Source organism: Trachemys scripta, chromosome 5, assembly GCF_013100865.1.
Source record: "Trachemys scripta elegans isolate TJP31775 chromosome 5, CAS_Tse_1.0, whole genome shotgun sequence".
NCBI classification, from domain to species: Eukaryota; Metazoa; Chordata; order Testudines; family Emydidae; genus Trachemys; species Trachemys scripta.
The window spans coordinates 91766805-91788138 of record NC_048302.1 but is presented as its reverse complement, the minus strand read 5'-3'; the positions used below and the strand labels follow the sequence as shown (position 1 = coordinate 91788138).

At 42.0% G+C, this 21334-nt stretch overlaps 1 protein-coding gene across 1 annotated transcript in view; it reads left to right on the top strand.

The window, feature by feature from the left end:
• The window catches only part of LOC117878479 (gamma-aminobutyric acid receptor subunit beta-1), a 107593-nt gene that overhangs the window by 45061 nt on the left and 41198 nt on the right, over positions 1–21334 (top strand). Inside the window, exon 2 of the mRNA XM_034772687.1 lies at positions 17538–17620. Within this exon, the coding sequence (XP_034628578.1) occupies positions 17538–17620 (83 nt within the window). The remainder of the gene's footprint in view (positions 1–17537; positions 17621–21334) is intronic.

Below are 21334 nucleotides of genomic sequence, written 5' to 3'. Positions count from 1 at the left end.
CTGGGTACCCTGGTGCTCCGGTGTCAAGATAGGGATATGGGTTCCATCTATCGCCCCACCACAGTTAGGGAATCCCATTGCAGCAAAGCCATCCACTATGGCCTGCACATTTCCCAGAGTCACTACCTTTCGTAGGAGCACCTGAGTGATTGCTTTGGCTACTTGCATCACAGCAGCCCCCACAGTAGATTTGCCCACTCCAAATTGATTCCCGACTGACCGGTAGCTGTCTGGCGTTGCAAGCTTCCACAGGGCTATCGCCACGCGCTTCTCAACTGTGAGGGCTACTCTCATCTTGGTATTCTGGCATTTCAGGGCAGGGGACAGCAAGTCAAAGTTCCATGAAAGTGCCCTTACGCATGCGAAAGTTCCGCAGCCACTGGGAATTATCCCACACCTGCAACACTATGCGGTCCCACCAGTCTGTGCTTGTTTCCCTTGCCCAGAATCGGCGTTCCATGGATAGAACCTGCCCCATTAACAACATGATCTCCAAAGCATTGGGGCCCGCGGTTTCACAGAATTCTGTGTCCGTGTCCGTGTCCATGTCCATGTCCTCATCACGCTTGTCACTGCGCTGCCGCCGCCACTGCCTCCTCGCCTCGTTTTTCTGGTCCTGGCTCAGCATAAACTCCATGAGAACAAGCGAGGTGTTTACAATGTTCATGACTGCTGTCTTGAGCTGAGCGGGCTCCATGCTTGCCATGGTATGGAGTCTGCAGTGTTCACCCAGGAAAAAAGGCACGAAATGGTTGTCTGCCATCCGTTGCTTTCATGAAGGGAGGGAGGGAGGGGTGAGGCTGTACCCAGAACCACCTGCGACAATGTTTTTTGTCCCATCAGGCACTGGGATCTCAACCCAGAATTCCAATGGGCGTGGGAGACTGCGGGAACTATGGGATAGCTATGGGATAGCTACCCACAGTGCAATGCTCCAGAAATCGACGCTAGCCCCGGTACTTGGACGCACACCTCCGAATTAATGTGCTTAGTGTGGCCGCATACATTCGACTTCATACAATCTGTTTCCCAAATTCGAATTATATAAATTCGGATTAATCCCGTAGTGTAGACATACCCTAAGTAATTCAAAACCATAATCCTGTCTTCTACTTATATTTGACAGAAAGGGAAATAGTAAAAAATTGTATTGAACTATAAAATTATTAGAAAGGTTTCCATGCCAACCATGAGAGTTTGGAACATTCAGTTCACTTCTCTTTAAAAATAGCAATTCTGTATACTCAGTAAAGGCTTAGCGATACTGGATCTCCCCTTTTCAAACCATTTTTAACTGCTAGAAAACTGGTTCACTCCCCACATTGAAAAAACCTACAGGAGCAGACCAGAAAAGCAAAAAACTGAAATGGCTCTTGGCTCAATGTGGTTCCACTGGACCATTTCTCTCTGGCAGCATGATTCCTGCAGGAGCCATGCCGCCATTGACTAGTTCTTATGTTCTTAACTGGCAATCATCCCCTGTCCCCCGGCTCTAGTCTCTTCTCATAGACTCAGAATTTAAGACCAGGACCATCATGATCACCATGACCTCCTGCGCATCTCAGGCCACACCCACTCCTGCAGTAGGCCCACAGCCTCTGGCTGAGTTCCTGAAGTCCTCTAATCTTGATTTTAAAACATCAAGTTTCACACAATCCACCATTTACTCTAGTTCAAACCAGCAGATGACCCATGTTCCATGCTGCAGAAGAAGGCAAAACCTGCTCCTGGGTCTCTGACAATCTGACCTGGGGGGAAATTCCTTCATCACCCCAAATATGGCAACCAGTTGGACCCTGAGGATGTGGACGATATCCACCAGACAGACATTTGGGAAAGAACTCTCTGTAGTAACTCTGAACCCTCCCATCTCCAGCCATTGGAGATATTTGCTAAGAGTAGTTGCCAATAGGCCATACACCATGGTCGGCAACCTCATCATACCATCAAACTCAGTCTTGAAACAGGTTAGGTGTTTTGCCCCCACTACTCCCCTTGGAAGGCTGATCTAAAACTTCACTCTTCTGGTGGTTAGAAACCTTGATCTAGTTTCAAGCCTAAACTTGTTGTTGGCCAGTTTATATTCATTTGTTCTTGTGCCAACATTGGCCCTTACCTTAAATAATTTCTCTCCCTTTTTGGTGTTTATCCCTCTGATGTATTTATAGAGAGCAATTGTATCTCCCCTCAACCTTTCTTTGTTAGGTTAAAACAAGCCAAGCTTTTTTAAGTCTCCTCTCCTAAGGGAGATTCTCCAGTCCTTTGATCATCCTAGTAGCCCTTCTCTGCACCTGTGTGACGGGTCTGGCACCGCAGCGCCTCTTTGTGGCAGGGGAGGGTGGGGTGCTAGGGCCTCACCTCTCGAGTTTCCCAGCCTGCCTTCTTTAAGGGCATCCTGATGGGGCCTAGTGGCAGGTTCCCACATGCTCGCCCTGAGTATCAGGGTAGTGTGGCCCAACGGCCAGAGTCTATATAACTCGCCCCAGGTCTCCGGGCAGCATGGCCCAACGGCCAGAGTCCATCTTTCCCTCTCTCAGGCGGGGAAGTGTCACCTAATGGTCAGAGGAGTAGGGGGACCCAGGCCCACCCTCTCCACTGGGTCCCAACCCTGGGCTTTCCTATTGGCAGTGTTCCCCTTGCCATTGGCTCGGCAGGGAGCTGCCCACAACACGCCGAGCATCAGTGCTGCTTTAATGTGGCTTGTCCCTAAAGTTCCCCTGGGTCACTTCCTACCCTCAACGTCATATTCTCCACTCCGCGGGGGGTGGGGTGTGTCCGGTCCGTTTCCCTCTGTCGTGTCCTCCGTCTGGGACACAGGGTACGTGCCGGATGGGCTGGCTCCTGGATCCTCGAGTGTTGGCTGTCCCTCCTTGGGAGCTGACTGTGCGTCCTTCTCCTCTGGTGGTCAGCCCAGACTGAGCAGTTTTGCAGGCTTTTATACCTAGTCTCCAGTTGGAGCATGCCCAGCAGGGCTTCTGGGGCAGGGCTTCCTCTGCCAGGAAGGAAGGGTTAACTCCTTCAGCACCAGTGCAGGGCCGCTCTGCCCCGTCACAACCTGTTCCAGTTTGAATTCAGCTTTCTCAAATATTGGAGACCAAGTCCTGCTCCCAAAGCCCCAGGGAACCTGAGGGGAGGGGCTTTTACAGGTTGCAAGGGAGAGTGGATAGTGAAGGTTCAGAGGCACCACTTCTCACTAGACTGGTCAAAACATCTGTGGTGAAATAAAGTTTTTCTGTTTCATTGAAGCTGAAAGTTTTTGGAGACGTCAGTATCAACAGAGTTTTCATTAGCGCAGGGAGCAACAGAGTCTCTCTCTTGCACTGTATTGCCCAGTGATTAGGGCCCTGGGATGTGGGAGACCTAGATTCAAGTCCCTGCTCTGCCTGAGAGAGTGATCTGGGATGAAAAATTCTGATTTGAAGTAGACAGAGCATAGTCTTGAACCTTGGTGTCCCATATGCCCCAGTGAGTGCCCTAACCACCATGTCACATACACACCCTGCTGCTTCCTGAATCAAAAAGCTCAGGTTTTGATTAAAAGATGGACTCTTTGCTGGCTTGCAGTCACAATATATAGGGTGTGAAGATGGAGGCGAGCTGAGTAACTTAAGAGGGGGAGAAGGGGAAATGCTCTTGGGAGAGCTATTTTTGCTTTGTTGTTTCAGCTGCAGGTTTTAAAATCCAATTTGGACTGTCATGAGCTAGATGATGAGGCCTGGGCAGATTACTACTGGGATGTTTGATGAAAGGAGTGAGTTTTGAAGAAGGAGAGCGACTATCACCAACTGGCACAGGAGGGGGGAAACTGTTTAAGACACCATGGAAAAGGTGATGAAATTGTGCACTCAAGGAGAGAAGGGGGGTATCTAGGTGCACAAAGATAGAGCATAAGATGAGCAAGAGGATACAGTAGGAGACAAATTTCTGGTGGCAGAAATTAGCAAAAAGCTTGATATTGAAGATGAGGTATTTATGAAGAAGGAGGCTGAAAGACTCAAGGGGAGAAGAGACGTGATCAGAGTCATTGGAGCTCTCCTTAAGTGTATGATGCAGGTGTTTGTTTTCCCTTTGTAAGGCCTCAGAAAGGTCTCCAGCATACACTATTTGCAGACTTTTAATGTAGTTAAACTCAAACCTCTTTCCAGTAACACTGCAGCCACAGACACAAGTAAGAGTGGAAGTCTCCTATGGTATCCGAGCAGTCACTAAACAAGTCCATCCATGATTCCTTCCAGTGAAATAGGAGATCGGGGCATGATCACTTTCTCCCAAGAGCTCAAGCAGTTACAATGGGGGGTTGAACTGCTAATACTGCACCTCCCTTCCCCAAGAATGAGTTTTCCCCAAGATTTCTCACTTTTAATGATGTTGGCCCAGGTCCTCTCAACTCAAAGATCTCCTGCACTTCCAGGGAGTAGCTGGCTGACAATGCAGGTTGGTCTATTGTCTGTTTTGTTATCCCTGGCCTCCGTTTACTAGCTCCAGGACTTACCCTCAAATCCTCATATCACCACAAGACTCAGCTTCATGTGTCAGATTATTTAATTAAATTCCATATGTAAGAGGGAATCAAGATTCTAAAACCAATTTCAGCTCCTCTGAATATAGAATTAGGAACTCCTGCAAGTATCTAATGAGTATTAATTAGAGATTGCAATACACTTTGAAGATATAACAAAGTGCTAAAGAGAGGCTAAGTGTTATCTCAGATACAATACACACAAATTAACTATGTTCATTACTTTTATTATTTCCCTTTAACATTAACAGTATAAAACCCAAAGGGCACATTTGAAATCAGTACCACAGACAAGTAAGCAGGTGGTGATCAAGGATAGATTTTAACTTTAGTTAAAAATGAGATCTCTATTAACACCTTTATGCTTAATCTGTCCCAGTTTGTATTCAGCTCACACACTCGGGTTTCCTTCCCCGATCTGAAGAAGAGCTCTGTGAAGCTTGAAAGCTTGTCTCTTCCACAACAAAAGTTGGTCCAATAAAAGATATTACCTCACCTATCTTGTCTATCTCCAGTAATAGTCAGACTAGATATGGTCCTGAGCCAAAACCCTAGATCCAAAACAACCTTCTCCCTTCCTCCAACTATGCGAGGTATGGAACTCAATCCAAATGTTATGGCTTAAGACCATTCCAAGATTTTTTGGTTTGCTAGCAATTCCAGAAAGACAGATGCTAGCTAGCTTTGGGTAAAATGAAACATGTTTTGTTTTGATTGAGCATTTTTAATATTATTTTAACATTAAAAGAAACTTTAAAAGTCAAAAGGTGTTTTAAATCAAAGGAACCAAAACATTTCATTTTAAAAGTGTTGAAACAAAATGTTTTGATGGCGGGGGGGAATCTGGGTCTTTTCCCCCCAAAATGAACAATTCGGAAAAAATGTGAATTCACTAAATGTTGCCAAAAAGCACTGAATCTGCATTTTTTTCTGGAAAAAGTTTTGGTCAGAAAAGTTTCACCCAACTCTAAAGCTGGAGAGGGCCTGGTAAGGCCAAAGGGGAGGAACAAAATCTAATCTTTACCTCAATTGCCTAGCCCATTGCTGACCCTCGCCTTCCAAGCACACACCTGTAGATGACTTGCTAATGAGTGGCTTTTGTAAAGTTTAAAAAGAACTTAATCATTTATTTGTAAGTTAGACAGTTTCAGTTTGTTATTGGTAGTTCTCATTCAGCACTTTCCTGCAGATCACTAGCATGCAACTAATGGACCAATGTTAAGACTCAGGGCATGTCTACACTTGCCATTTAAAGTGGAAAAAGTCCCTATTTTGCACAAAAACTGTAGGAATGTCTACACTTGCCAATGATTTTTTGTGGTGAAACTCAGAAGTTTCACCGCAAAAAGAAAACCACCTCCACGAGAGGCTTACAGATCTTACTGGTGATGCTTTTGCGGTGATGTGCAAGTGAAGACACGTTCTTCCTGTTTACAGAGCTTTTAGCCTCCGCAGGATATCCCACAGTGCCTAGGTGACCACTGTGGCCAGCAGCTCTGCTGCTCTGATGCCAGGTAAACAGACATCCACCCCTCCCCTGTAAAGCCCCGGGAACTTTGAAACTCCCATTCCTGTTTTCTTGGCAAGTGCTCACTTATCTGGCCAGGTGACCAAGATGCCCAACAATCACCCCACCCCCCTTCCCCCAAGACCCATCATCAAAATGGAGAGAGCTGCACTGTGGGATAGCTGCCCTCGGTGCGCTGCTCCAATCGGTGATGGAAGTGCTGCAAATGTAAACACACTCTGATGCCTGTGGAAGTAAGTGAGTTCACAAACTAGCACTTTTCTTTCACCGGTTCACTATCACCATTGAAATTGACAGCACAAAAACTCTGCAAGTGTAAACATAGCCATACAATATCAAAACTCAGAGTTTGATAGACCAAATCCCTGGAGATCTAGCAAAAGTTCAAAGTCTTGACTTTGAAAGGGCCTCTAATCATTTCTAATCCTAAAAACAGCAGTGACTTTTTCTAGCACACAGTCCTTCAAAACAAAGACCCGACATGTATGGTAGATTGAAAAAAAAATTAAAGAAAAATAGTGTACTAAGAAAATAACAGTCTTCTCTAATGCAGACTTTTGATATATGCCAAGAGGAGATCCATGATCCCATAAACAAAATTATGTTTCTCAAAAGGAAAAATATGAAAGCATTTGTACACCCATCCAATTTCAGGATTAGCACCCAAAACATATTCTGGAATGTCCAGGAAACAATCATTTATTGGAAAAACAGGAATTTTCTGGATTAGGATCCATTTTAGAAGCACTAGACACAAACTGTGCAGGGTTGAGAAACAAGATATTTGCCCCCTTACAGATTTAAGACACTTGAGGTAATCTGCAATTTTTTGTTTAAGGTTATTTATGTTTTTTGATTAAAAAGAAAAGCATAGTTATGCAACTAATAGCTGCAATTATACAAAATATTTTACCTAATCATTACACTTCCAGATATGCAGCTCTGCTCTCACAAGGAGTGACTGTGCTATGATTTAAATAAAACAAATGAAAAAGTGGAAGAGGATTAAAGACATGGCCATTGCTTATTTCTTCTTTTCTCCCATTCTCCAAGGAAAGTATGGACTGCAGGGTATACATAGGGCCAGATTTTCAAACTCAGAAACTTACGGACAGTAGCTCAGTGGTTTGAGCGTTGGTCTGCTAAACCCAGGGTTGTGAGTTCAATCCTTGAGGGGGCCACTTAGGGATCTGGGGCAAAATCAGTACTTGGTCCTGCTAGTGAAGGCAGGGGGCTGGACTTGATGACCTTTCAAGGTCCCTTCCAGTTCTAGGAGATGGGATGGGATAAGCCACCCGTTCACGCTAAATGGCCATGCACATGTGCAGATGCCTGAAGTGTGTATGCAGACTGGGTCTCTGCAAATATAAGTCTGGTGCCTAAATATGTCTCCAGTTATGCAAGCCTAACTGAAAAATCTGATCCACTCTGTATTATTGCCAAACCCAAGCATTCAAAACTCAGTCAGTCCCTAGCAACTGATATTTTAATAATATATATTGTTTATTTGTATTGCAGAAGCACCTAGGAGCAGCAGTTCTTGACCAGTACCCCACTATGCTAGTCGCTGTACAAACAACAGAATAAAAAGATGGTCCCCGTCCCAAAGAGATCACAATTATGTTCTTTTGTGTCTTTAGGGTGCTCTTAGATCACATTTTCAAGTTTTTCTCCACAACCAAGAGGACTATAAATGTACCTCTTTTTAAAATGAAACTGAGATTTTCACCTAATCATCTGCCTCTAGGAGCTGGGGATTTAAGAAAAAAAACAAATATGGCAAGACTCATGATAAAACATGTTGCCAGCTCTTGCGTTATGTCAAATATAACAAAAGAGTACTAATAAGGACTGTAGTTTGCATTTGTGGAGGGCTTGACTAACCCCTGGGTTACAGCTGTTTTATTTAACTCATATGGCCTGGGCCAAGGCCCCCTGAAATCAACGGGAGTCTTTCTTGACTTCAGTGGACTTTGATTTTAACACTTCACTGTGGGCCCAATGCAATCAATAAAAATTATTCAAACTCCAATGAAATTACACACCAGTTGCAGGTTTATTGACTTTCCTAAATACAGCTCTCAAATAAACATGAAAATAAATCTTTAGTGGGGGGCTGGAGTGAAAATTTCTACTTTAATTCAATTCTCTTTCTGTCCAGATAAAGGTATGTCAGTGTTTTAACCCCTGAAAGATATATTTGGAGGACACAATTTTAGAGTAACAATTCAAAGTGAAATGAAGTGCAGTAACATTCCTTCCAATTAGTTACAGCCCCCCAGGGAGTGGTGTTGCAATGGGTGAGCAGGGGCTCAGAAGACACTTAGTACAAAATTTCAAGGGTGCTCCTAAATGCTCCTGCTTAGACATCTACACCATTACCTTTCTACTCTTGCATTAGCCTTGCCAGTATTTTCTTTATCTATGATGTATAAGATGAACTATGAATGAGTTGTGAATTTTTCTGATCTTGGCACATGGGAAAGTCTATATCTCATCCTACATATGATCTCATTATTGTAGTTTATGCAGGGATTAATTGACAAGCATCGTTGAAGTAATAAGAAAGACATGGTACATTTATCTATCTGTCATGCTTCACTGTACAGACTATGGGCCCTGACCCTGCAAACCTTTACTGAGACAGCTAGCCCTCGCTCCCAAGAATAATTCTATTGACTTCAGTGGGACCACTCAAGTGATTAAGAGTTCGCATGACTGGACCTTTCAGTGGAATCATTTAACTATAGTGTAGGGTGACCAGATCACCCAAGTCAAATATCGGGACACAGGGGGAGGGGGAGTGTGGCGTGAGGGGGCAGGGCAAAAAAACCAAACAAACAAAAAAAAAAACCACACACACATACACACCCACACACACACACACCCCTTCCTCCACACGCACTGGAGGGAGGCCCGGGAGACGTAGGGGAAGCGCAGGGCCGGGGTGAGTGAGAGTCCGGCCTGGCCCTGAGTGCAGGCATGACTCAGTCGGGCGGTAGGGAGAGTAGGGGGGCAGCCTGCAGGGCCAGGCGGCGGCTATTCTCCCCCCCCGGGCAGCGGGACTCGGGAGCAGCCGCTGCTGCAGCTCCCACTCCCGCGGGGGGAGGAAGCAGCCAATGGCCAAGCTCAGCTGCTGCGGCTCTGGCGCCCGAACCCGGGCCTGCTGCAGGGACCCAGCAGCGCGCACGCTGCGCCCAAACCCTGGCCAGTTGCGTCTGGGATGCTGCCCAGCTGGTGCTATCCCGCGGCAGCCCCAGAGTGGGGGCAACAGGACCCAGCACCCCCGTCCCGCTTGGGTCCCGCAGGGGAACGAATGGGACTGGGCTGCCGATGCCTCCGCCCCGGGGCCGCCGCGAGATAGCACCAGCTGGGCAGCAGTTTGGGAATCCCTGGACTAGAGGTTACACTTTATATTAAAGTTCTATTTCTAAACAGTTTATAAGAGGATAATAAATGATTAACTGACATTTTAATAAATGGTAAATCTATGGTGATAAATAGTTACAGAACCCAACAGGTTTTATGTAACAGTGGCTTATAAACATCTATAAGAACTTCTACTGATGCATTTATAACCATCTGAAACACATTACACAGAATTTTCAGACTAAGTGATTTAGGATCCTGTCTCATTGACAGTTGGGAAAATGTGATGTAGGTTCCTAAGTCACTTAGTCTGAAAATTCTGTGTCATGCTTATAACATCCATTATTCATTTATTAACCCCTTATAAGCTATTTATAACTGTACTTTTCATATAATGTGACCAGATAAGAAATACTGAGGGAAGTTGATTTTGTAACCATTTATTAAAATAATGTTTGATCCTGCAAACTTCAATTAACTCCAAGCATATGTGCAGCACATAGAAGTAAATGGGAATACTCACAGTGCATAAAGTTCAGCAGAGTCATGTTTTCAGAATCAGAGCCTATTATCAACCCTGGGGTTCTGATGGCCATGAACAAAGTGCTCAGGCTTTGCTTTTGTAATGTATAATGTCACCAGATTCTCTGGACTTAAAGCCTTACATGAGGCATGTATAGGTAAAGGATGTTGTTTTTATACTGTAAATCACATGCATCATTTTCTCTTATGCAAAGTACTCTATTTAGGAAGGAACAATCAGTTCCACACATACAAAATGGGAAATGACTGCTGAGGAAGGAGTACTACAGAAAGGGATCTGGGGGTCATAGTGGTTGACTCATAGTTTAGCACAAGCTAAATATGAGTCAACTGTGTAAGACTGTTGCAAAAAAAGCGAACATCATTCTGGGATGCATTAGCAGGAAGTAACTCTTCCGTTCTACTCCACGCTGATTTACGCCTCAACTGGAGTATTGTGGAGTACAGTTCTGGGCACCATATTTCAGGGAAAATGTGGACAAACTGGAGAAAGTCCAGAGATTGGCTAGAGAGGTTGTGGAATCTCCATCATTGGAGATTTTTAAGAGCAGGTTAGACAAGCACCTGTCAGGAATGGTCTAGATAATACTTAGTCCTGCCATCAGTGCAGGGGACTGGACTGGATGATCTCTTGAGGTCCCTTCCAGTCCTATGATTCTAAAATTCTATATTTCTTATAATAATTTTGCAACAAGTTGTCCTCCTGAAACTCAAGCATAAAAGAGGTTGTCTTAGACTTACATTTTAAACAGAAAAATTGAGCAACTATTTCCAGAGATGAATCCTGGGCCTGATTCTGATCTCACAGCAGTGTGATGGAGTTACTCCAAAGTCAATCTGTACAACTGATACAAGATCAGGAAGAGCAACATTCCCCCTGGTGTAAAAGTTCACTGTCAAACTGCAGTTCAGGCTGAGTTTTTACAGTTGCACAAGAGACTTTTAAAAAACAAAAATGCTGGTCTTCCCCAGTTCATACCCTTGTTCACATTTATAATTTATACTTTGTTGGCTGAAAGAGGCGGCAAGAACACATTAAAATTTTATTGCTTCTTCTCCAAGTGGGACAAGACTTTTCATGACAGGATTTGTATCATTTAGCTCTGGGTCCTCTCCATATTTAATCTTTCATGCTAGGTTAAATATTGCTTCTTTTTCCTCTATAGAGAGCTCTAAAGAATAAACAACAGCTTTTTGGCAAAGCTGTTGTGGTGAAATGCTCTGACCAAGTATTAAGCAGTATACTTCATGTTACTGCCTCTGTGTTTATTTTAACACCAGTAGTCTATACTGCAATTAAACAGCTCTGCAGCCCAAGCCAGCTGGCACAGGCCAGCTGCGGGTTTTTAATTGCAGTGTAGACGTAGCCATAGTAAGAGAGAGTCCCAGAACTTGCCATCTAAATAGAAACAGCAGGCAAAGGGTGGAAGGGGAAACCAATCCAACTTTTACACACATGACTAGTTCCATTGAAGATAACAGGACTAGTCACATGTGTAAATGTTCACAGCACCTTGCCACAATTCAGTATTGTCATGAGAGATGCCTGTTCAATGAGATTTTTAGGGATAATCTTCCTGCCTACAAAATTCCTGCAGCTTGTCCTTTTCTTTTGTCTGACTGAGAAATACAAAAATTACATAATTCTAATACAGTCTATTAAGTAGTACAATCTCCCTGGAGACAACTTGGGAAATTCTATGGAAAAATCAATTAAAACTGTATCACAATACATGTTGCTTCATGCAGAGAAATTCTATATTATGGTAATACTTAGAGTCTTCAGCTGTGATCCCAGTATGCTAGGCATTGTACAAAACACATAAGAGACAGAAACAGGTGCAGATAGGCAAAGGCACTTGACCAAAGTCACGCAGCAGGTCACTGACAGAGCTGTCAATGGAACCCAGGTCTCCAGACTCCCAGTCCAGTGCTATTAGAACACACAATCTCCCAAGAATGGTTGTGCACAGAATCTCACATGCAGTAGCTGATTCTTCTTCCACTGAAGTCAACGAGGCCAGTGTCAGTCCCAAACTACATTTTTCACAAGTAATCAAACTCTGTACCATAGCAGTTCCCCCATACCAGCTACTTATAAGACAATTCATACTTGTCTGTAATGCTAGCAGCTGTTTCCTTTGGAGTTAAGAGAAAATTGGCTATATTTATATTGGTCTTGGGTTTCTTAAAACAAGTTTTTATTAAACCTAAGTATTGGGCCCAATTTGAGTTGACAATAAACTAAAATCCACAAAGCTCAGAGTATATTTTCTGTCCTACTAACTCAACTAGATGCCCATTGCAAGGATGAAATCTGAAAAAGGACGAAAAGGATACAAAAATCTCTGTATCATCAAATGCCTCAGTGTATACTGAATTAGCCATTTCCTGCCAGGGCTGGTATCACGGATGTCCCCAAGCAGGAACAATTGAAAGTCATTAACCTGAATAGCTTTCCATTCAAATGGGAGCACCTTTGCGCAATGGGACCACTGCAGCCTACAAGAAAACCAGTTCCACCCAGGTTGCCTGCCAGAGGCTGAAGCAGTGGAAAATTCCTAGCAAAAAAAATGAAACAACCCATTTTAAAAGTGCATTAAACTAAACAGGAAGAAGGTCCTCTTATTCTGGAATAAAAGTATCCAACATGGAGTTAACAGAAACAAGTCCATGTGTATACAAGCCCTCCAAACTGACACTTAACACAGTCTCTGGGAGATTCAGAGAACACAAAAGGGACATCTCTCTGAGCTGGGAAACATTTTGACTGCTGGATCCAAACAAGCCGAGGGGAGCTTGTTGCAGGACTCAGAGGGGGCTTCACGATCAGGAAGAAAAGACTGAGCCAGAGAAGTGAGATCCAGAAGAGAGGACCTGGGACCCCTGAGGGCACTGACCAAAACCCACAGAATGTTCAAGAATGGTGAGGACTCAGAGAGGGAATTGCATACTGGCATTTCTGATTTTCCTAGATCTATGTATCTCCTGCTTTGTCTATGAGTAATGAATTATTGATTTAGAAATTCCTCTGCAAAGTGTGTGTCTTACTTCAACCCTTCCAGGAACGTGACGGTTAAAATATAACAGTGGTTTCCAACTGGGGTTCGTGAACCCTTGGGGGTTCGCGAAATGTTACAGGGGATTCTCGGGAAAAAATTCCCCAAATGGCAGACAGAGCTGTCCCTAGGGATCCTGGGCAGCACAGGACCAGCAGCCTGGAGCCCCTGGACTTCCAAGAGCTAAGCAGATCAAAGCAAGCATATCTATCACACTGAGGAGATTTAAACCTCAGGACTCCTTATAAGAAACAGAAAGGGAGGTGAATATTTTTTGCTGTTTTTAAAATTAAATAGGCAGCTTGTACTGTTTTTAAAATTATTATGAAGAACAAGTTTAAGCTTTGTTGTAACATGTGCTGTTTACCTGGACTGCTCAAGACCTGAATGCTTGTGTAGGAGGAACTCTTTTGAGTTGGCTTCTTAAATACCTTCATGCTGTTTCACATCTGATACTCCTTGATGAAACATAGGAGCCTTGTCTTATAACAGGCTTATTCAAAGTGATACAAGCTACAAAAGTGAGATCTTGAAAGAGTGTTGCCATTTTCATAATGTAATAAAAATATTGTAATTAAGAATTAATAATAAATAGTGTGTAATAAGCATGTCATAAAAACAAATGTTATATTTCCAAGATCACTGCTTTTATAATTTATACTCAGGTAACGGAGAAAATCCCTGGAAGTATTCCTTTTTAAGAGGGGGTTCGCGAGACTTGACGTGCTAGTGAAAGGGCTGTTAAAGTTTGGGAACCACTGAAATATAAATCAGAGTACCCAGGGGGGTGGAGCTCTGGTGACGGTGTATTGGAGGGTCGCACTTAGAAGTGATAAAGGGCAAGGTCTGTGCCCAGAAGGTATGTCTGAGAGGCGAGAGGCTGGAGCCTGCCCAGAACCAGGGGAGTGTAGCAACACACAGATCCAGCCAAGGGTCCAAACACAGCTGCCTGGTGAGCAGCCACAAGGGGAAGCTCAGCCAGGATTGATCATTTTCTTGCCATTTTTTATTTTGTTTCTTTTTCCCTCTGATTCACTAACTGTTTTTCAACTTCTTAAAGTGGTTCATGAATCATTCGGCCTCAGTAGAAATGAATAATAATGAGCCCATTTACATTGTGTTCAGTATGCAACTAATTACCTGAAAACGACTGCCTGGTATTGCATCAAGGATTGTCTCATTTGCATTCAGTGCTGCTGTTATAGCAGAAAGGAGAAAGAAAACAAGAGGAAAAAGGGGAGTAGAGAGCAGAAAACCATTTTTTTACTGTGCTTTGGACTTCTCATCAACTCTTTCCCCCAAATACACCAAATGGTATGTATGATACCATGTCTTGAGGCATGATAGAGGTTACAGAATGAATGGTGTAGAGAAAGTAAGTCCAATGCTGCTATTTACCCTCTCTCAAATTACAAGAGCAAGAGGAAATGAAATGAAAATTAAGGGCACCAAATTTAAATCCTATATAAGGAGATATGCCTTGGAGATAACTTGTGAGATTCACTGCCATAAGCTACCACTGAAATCAAAAATTTGGTTTATGCAGCCGAGGAAAGCTACCTATTAAGCACTCTCTTGCATGCTCCACTCAAATTCCAAATACAGTAGTAATATAGTGTCTTACCACAAAAACTGCAGGACATTGCTATTTCTTTATTTGTATTACAGTAGTGCTTAGAAGCCTCCATTAGGGATTGGGTCCCACTGTGTTAGGCACTGTACATGCATAAAATGAAAAGATGGCCGCTGCCCAAAAGAGTTAATTCTACTTTACAGAGTAATTGAATAAAAAAGTTGCTCAGTGGAACATTTAAAACTAAGGCTTATAGAATAATTGACCAACCACCATGATGTCATTTTTACAGTGGATTAGTCGCAGCAACATAAAATCCTTGAAACTATGAAGTAAACTGGTATAAAAAAAATTACGACTATGTATAGGATGGGATTTTCAAAAGTGAGCACAAGCCCCATCGTCAGTCACAGGACATGTGCTCCCCTTGTCACTTAGGTGCTTTTGAAAATCCTACCTTATAATCATAAGAAAGCAAGCTGGCTATTATAGTGCTATGATCACTGCACCATCCAGGAAATCTTGTACTGATGTCTATGGGTTGTGCAATCTTCTGCAAATGAGCTAAGTTAAGGCTGATTAACTGGGAACCAAAAAAATGCTGTTTGGAATCTTCATAAAAAAGCATTTAACTGGACTAACACTAATATATGCAGTTGTGTATAGAATTAAGTAGGAAAGAATAAATGCCTTTTACTGTACATTCTCAATAAGTCCTTTGGCATAAGGTTTCTCTGCCACAAGGACAATACAAAATAGCTCATATCTTTATTGAAGTCCTTGACCACTACAGCAAACACAGCCCTATTAAGAGAAGCAATTCAGTTTAATATGCAAAATCATGTGGCTCTCAAAACCAGCCTTCCAGAAAGAATGCAGTTTGTTCAGAGCATATGTTTGCATTGTACCAGAAACAGATAATCTGAAATATTCCAATGTATTGTGATATGACTCACATAACAATGCTATCTTTAATTAGTCCTTAAGTATAGAGTTTAAAACCATGTATATTTGTGTGTGTGTATATATATATATATATATATATATATATATATATATATATAATTTTTATAACTAAGAAACTTTAAACACACTGTGGCACTAAGGTATGCAGCATATTTATAGTTGTAGCAGATTATTGCCCCAATTCTGGACAGTACTTAGATTGTTGTTTAACTTTCAGCATACCAGTAATAAATTTCTGTATGTCTTCCTAGGTACTTCTATGGCACTCATCACCACCGTATCTGAGTGCTTCAAAATTATTAATTAATCTTATCCTCACAATACCCATGTTAGGTAAGGAGCTATTATCCCCATTTTACAGATGGGAACTGACCATTGAGATATTAAGGTAAAATTTTCACAAGTACCTAAATCTCATTTTCAAAAGTGATTTAGGTATTTAGGATCTTAAGTCTCATTGAAAGTCAATAGGGGCTGGTCCACACTAACCCCCCCAGTTCGAACTAAGATACGCAACTTCAGCTACATGAATAACGTAGCTGAAGTCGAAGTATCTTAGTTCAAACTACAAGGTACTTCCCGCGGGTCCACACCCGGCAGGCAGGCTCCCCCGTCGACTCCGCGTACTCCTCTCGCAGAGCAGGAGTACCGGTGTCGACGGTGAGCACTTCTGGGATCGATTTATCACGTCTTGTCTAGACGCAATAAATCGATCCCGGAAGATCGATTGCTTACCGCCGAACCTGGAGGTAAGTATAGACATACCCTAGGACTCAGGCTACTAATTCACATGGGGTAACATTTTCAAAAACACCAACTGACTTGCCCAAGGCCAGACAGGAAGTCTATGAGCAAGTTGAGGATTTGAACCCCAATTTCCTGGTTAAGCCCAGTGATTAATCCTGCCTTCCATTGACAATACTCCCATTGGCTTCATGTGCTAAAAATTAAGCACCTGCTTAAGTTCTCTGCAGAACTGGGATCTAACCAAAGTCCAGGAAGGAAGCTGGTTCCCCTACAATCATAAAAATGCAGTGGTCCGTCATTTCACTGCTACCTTTTGCTATTTTCCCATTTCAGTTCTGCGCCAATTTCCTGTTTGGTAGTGCTTAGAAACATTTCTCCCCAGCTTAGAGATAAGAATTCATACTTTCTGAACTACCAAACCATAAAAGTGAAAAATGGTAAAGGCCTCCTAAATCATCCAGTACACATCCCTGTATATGCAGGATTGTTCCTTCCAGTAGAATCACTAGTGTTATGTCTAGTCTCATTTTCAATGCCACAATTGGTTCTCTAGAACTGCTTTAATTAGTAAGAAGGAGAATGTAGCCCATATTGTGGCTATTATCACAGAGAACAGTTGTTTGGAGGAGAACATGTTATCTTTATGTTACAGTACACCATTTTTTGATAGCATAGCTCTATTTTGGGGAGGTCTAGTCTATTTATCACTGATAAATGATGGATTGATTTATGAAAGCATATGCTAGTTCACCATCTACTATTTAAAACTCTTCCTTCACTAATATTTAAAGCTTGGATGAAAATTATTATAGAAGTGTTAAATTTAAATGTACAATAACGGTAAGTAAAGATAGATCAGAAAGTTTTCATTTTAGGCAGCATTCAATACATAGGTTATAAAGAAAAATGTTTATAATATAAATTTGACTGCCAATCTTAAAATGAGACACCCAAGTAGAATTTTCACTAAAACATCAGAGCTTCTCTTATGTGTTGAGCTGCAGTTCTCAGTAGGAATTTTGCTATTGTATTTTAATATTCAATAGATTCTCTTTATAGAACATATGGTTATCAGACATACAGAAGAGCGAATATTTAATTGTAAGACACAGAGAGCCTGGTGATGTAGCTTGCGGCTGTAAAAGAAGCTGCTCATTAAAACAGTAAAATATTTTGTCACAGATACCATACCCAGGGATTTTTTTCATGAACCCATCTTTTTCCTTCTTATAGGATTACAACTACAGCTGCTTGCATGATGGATCTACGCAGATACCCTCTGGATGAACAAAACTGCACACTAGAAATTGAAAGTTGTAAGTTGTGGGAGGGAGAGGGTTGACCACACTGCATCTTTCAACTGAAATTAATTTATTGGTTAAGTAAAGTCTATAGTTGGTCTAGAACAGAATTCACAGCTTACTATATTCTTATCAGTTTGGTTTGTGCATAGAAGCTATATAAATGCATTAATGAAATGAATTGCATAAGATGAACCACATTTAATTCACATTATTTTGCTGATCCAAGACTATCAAATTTCTGTGAAGGTCTCTTGCCTAAAGGAGGGAGTGCTGTGTAATGGTTAGATCAGAGCCCTGAGTCAGAGTTTTTGCCTTCTCCATCACCTGCTCACCATAGTATCTTATCTTGGGAAAGTCACCTCACCTTAATTTTTTCATCTAAAAAGTAACACTAATATTAAGCAAAGCACTTTTAGAACCTGAGATGAAAGACACTATAAAAATGAGGTCCTGGATCCGATATCATTAAAGCCAATGGGAGCTTCAAGCTCTGCAAGATTAAATTCTTCTTCCTCATATCTTAATATTTCTGTACAGATAGGAGAATCACAAAAAACTCTATGGTGAGATTTATGGAATGGTGCTTGTATACTCACAATGTTATTAAAGTCAAAATGGAATCCATTGACTGCATAGAACACATTATCTCAATATATCTGATTAAAAAATTCCAAAGCGGAATATCTCAAATAGGATGTTGCAGCAGTTTCTATGAAACAGTTCCAGTTATCACATTATAACTTTTTTAAATTAAGTGTAGCAGTGTGTTAACCTCTTACTGTAACTAGTATTTGTTTCTACTTTTTTGTGAAACTCCCAGCAAGTGTTGTAATACAGTACTGTAACTGGAAACTTCTTTCATAACCCACAAAGCTGCACATAATGGTTGGTAGCTCTGCTACTTCAGACTTTGCAGTCCCAGCTCACCATCTTTCTGGCACAAAATGCCATAATGCAACTTGCTGCTGGGTTCATCTCCTGGTTTGCGATTAAAAAGCCCTGCAGTCGGTACATTTGGAGAACAATTCATCCCTGGATACTCAATAAAGGGTCACCTTATCTGCAATAACTACTAGCACTGTAAGTTAATATAAATATATACGATACATAGTAATTAAATGAGCTCCCAAGTCCTCTTTGCTAGGGGAGCACTTGAATAATCAAGCCCAGTCATTAGCATTAATGACTAGAGCTGATCAACAAATATAAACACTTGTTTGTAAACAGTCTAGGGAATTAGAAACCAGTTTGTGATTTGGTCTGTTCATACTTAATTATTTACTGTTTGAGAGCCTTCATACAACTGAAGCTTTGTTTAGTTTGAATGCTCATGACAGTGAATTTTAGTTATGTAGTTGAGATCTGTGTAATCAAGAAACAAAATAAATATTAGAATAAGGTGATAAAGATTAATTCAAATCTAACCAGGAAACTGACAATACCATGTTACTTAAGCAACCAGTGACAAACCTTAACTGGAGAATGTCAAATAATCTACTGAACACTTGCTATGGGGAACTCAGAGCTTCAGTGTGTTTATAATGTTTGCTAAGCAGTTTCAAATTGACAAAATCTTTAAAAACTGATCTGTTGCAGAAAAAGGGCAAAATTGGCTGAATACATTGTTTTCAATCAGTAGGTAGACCAGCTCTACTGAAAATTAAGGGAGTGATTTTCAAAAGGCACAAATGGCACTGCAAGACCTAACTCCCTATGAAAGCCAATGTGTTCAGATACCACAGCGCTGTTTGTGCCTTTGAAAATCTCTCTCAGAAATGTCTGTCTAACATTATAATAGTTTCTCCTTGGTTTACTGTCTCAGATATACTAACCTTTTAATATAATGGATATAGTGTCTCTAAATAAATTTTAAGAACTCAAAATTATAGGCAGTGCACCTGAAAATACAGCTATATGAGCAAAAAAATTTTAAAAAATTATGCCAAAAATTTGGCTCCATAATCCATGTTTTAATTTTGGCAATTAAATAAGCAGCCCGATTTTCAAAAGTTCTGAGCACTCAATTGCTCATATTAACTTCACTGGGAACTGCTGGCCTCCCTCACTTTTCAAAATCAGGAGTTAATAATCAGTCACTTTTTAAAATCTTAGAACAAAGATTTATCCTTTTCATAATCTTATTCCAGTGAAAGATCACTAAACAGTCCCAATGGGATTACATGGGAAGTCAGAGAAGAATTTGATTCTTGAATTTGAGGGTTGTTAGGAAATCAAACTTCAAACTGCATTAAGCAAGTTGAAATAGCCTGAGTACCAATGAACTGTAGCATTCACCACCACGTAGAAATCTCACACTACATGATTTATCAAGCCACCCATTCCAGACCACTGGAAAGTGTTTCTTCTCAATTTTACACCCTGTTCTACAGGCCTGGTCTACACTATGAGTTTAATTCGAATTTAGCAGTGTTAAATCGAATTAACCCTGCACCCGTCCACACAACGAAGCCATTTATTTCTAAATAAAGGGCTCTTAAAATCAATTTCTGTATTCCTCCCCGACGAGTGGAGTAGTGCCAAAATCGATATTGTCATTTCGAATTAGGGTTAGTGTGGCCGCAATTCAATGGTATTGGCCTCCAGGAGCTATCCCACAGTGCACCATTGTAACCGCTCTGGACAGCAATCTGAACTCGGATGCACTGGCCAGGTAGACAGGAAAAGCCCCGCAAACATTTGAATTTCATTTCCTGTTTGCCCAGCACAGGAGAGCATAGGTGACCACAGAGAGCTAATCAGCACAGGTAACCATGCAGGCCGATAATCGAAAAAGAGCACCAGCATGGACCGTACGGGAGGTACTGGATCTGATCGCTATAAGGGGAGAGGATTCAGTGCTAGCAGAACTTCGTTCGAAAAGACGAAATGCCAAAACTTTTGAAAAAATCTCCAAGGGCATGATGGAGAGAGGCCACAATAGGGACTCAGAGCAGTGCTGCATGAAAGTCAAGACAAGCCTATCAGAAAACAAAGGAGGCAAACGGTTGCTCCGGGTCAGAGCCACAGACATGCCGCTTCTATGCTGAGATGCATGCAATTCTAGGGGGAGCCGCCACCACTACTCCACCTCTGACCATGGATTCCGAGGCGAGGGTAATCTCATCAGCCACACCTAAGGATTCTGCAGACGGGGAAGAGGAGGAGAAGGAGGACGAGCTTGCGGAGAGCACACAGCACTCTGTTCTCCCCAACAGCCAGGATCTTTTTCTCAGCCTTACTGAAGTACCTTCCCAAGCCAGTACCCAAGACCATGACCCCATGGAAGGGACCTCAGGTGAGTTTACCTTTTAAAATATAAAACATGGTTTAAAAGCAAGCGTTTTTTAATGATTAATTTACCCTTAGGACTTGGGATGCATTCGCGGCCAGTAAAGGTACTGGGAAAGTCTGTTAATGTGTCTGGGGATGGAACGGAAATCCTTCTGGGACATTTCCATGAAGCTCTCCTGGAGGTACTACAAAAGCCTTTGCAGAAGGTTTCTGGGCAGCGCAGCCTTATTCCGTCCTCCATGGTAGGACACTTGACTACGCCATGCTAGTAGCAAGTAATCTGGTATCATTGCATGACAAAGCCTGGCAGCGTATGGTCCCGGTGTTTGCTGGCATTCAAGCAACATCCGTTCTTTATCTCGCTGTGTAATCCTCAGGAGAGTGATATCGCTCATGGTAACCTGGTTGAAATACAGGAATTTAATTAAGGGGACA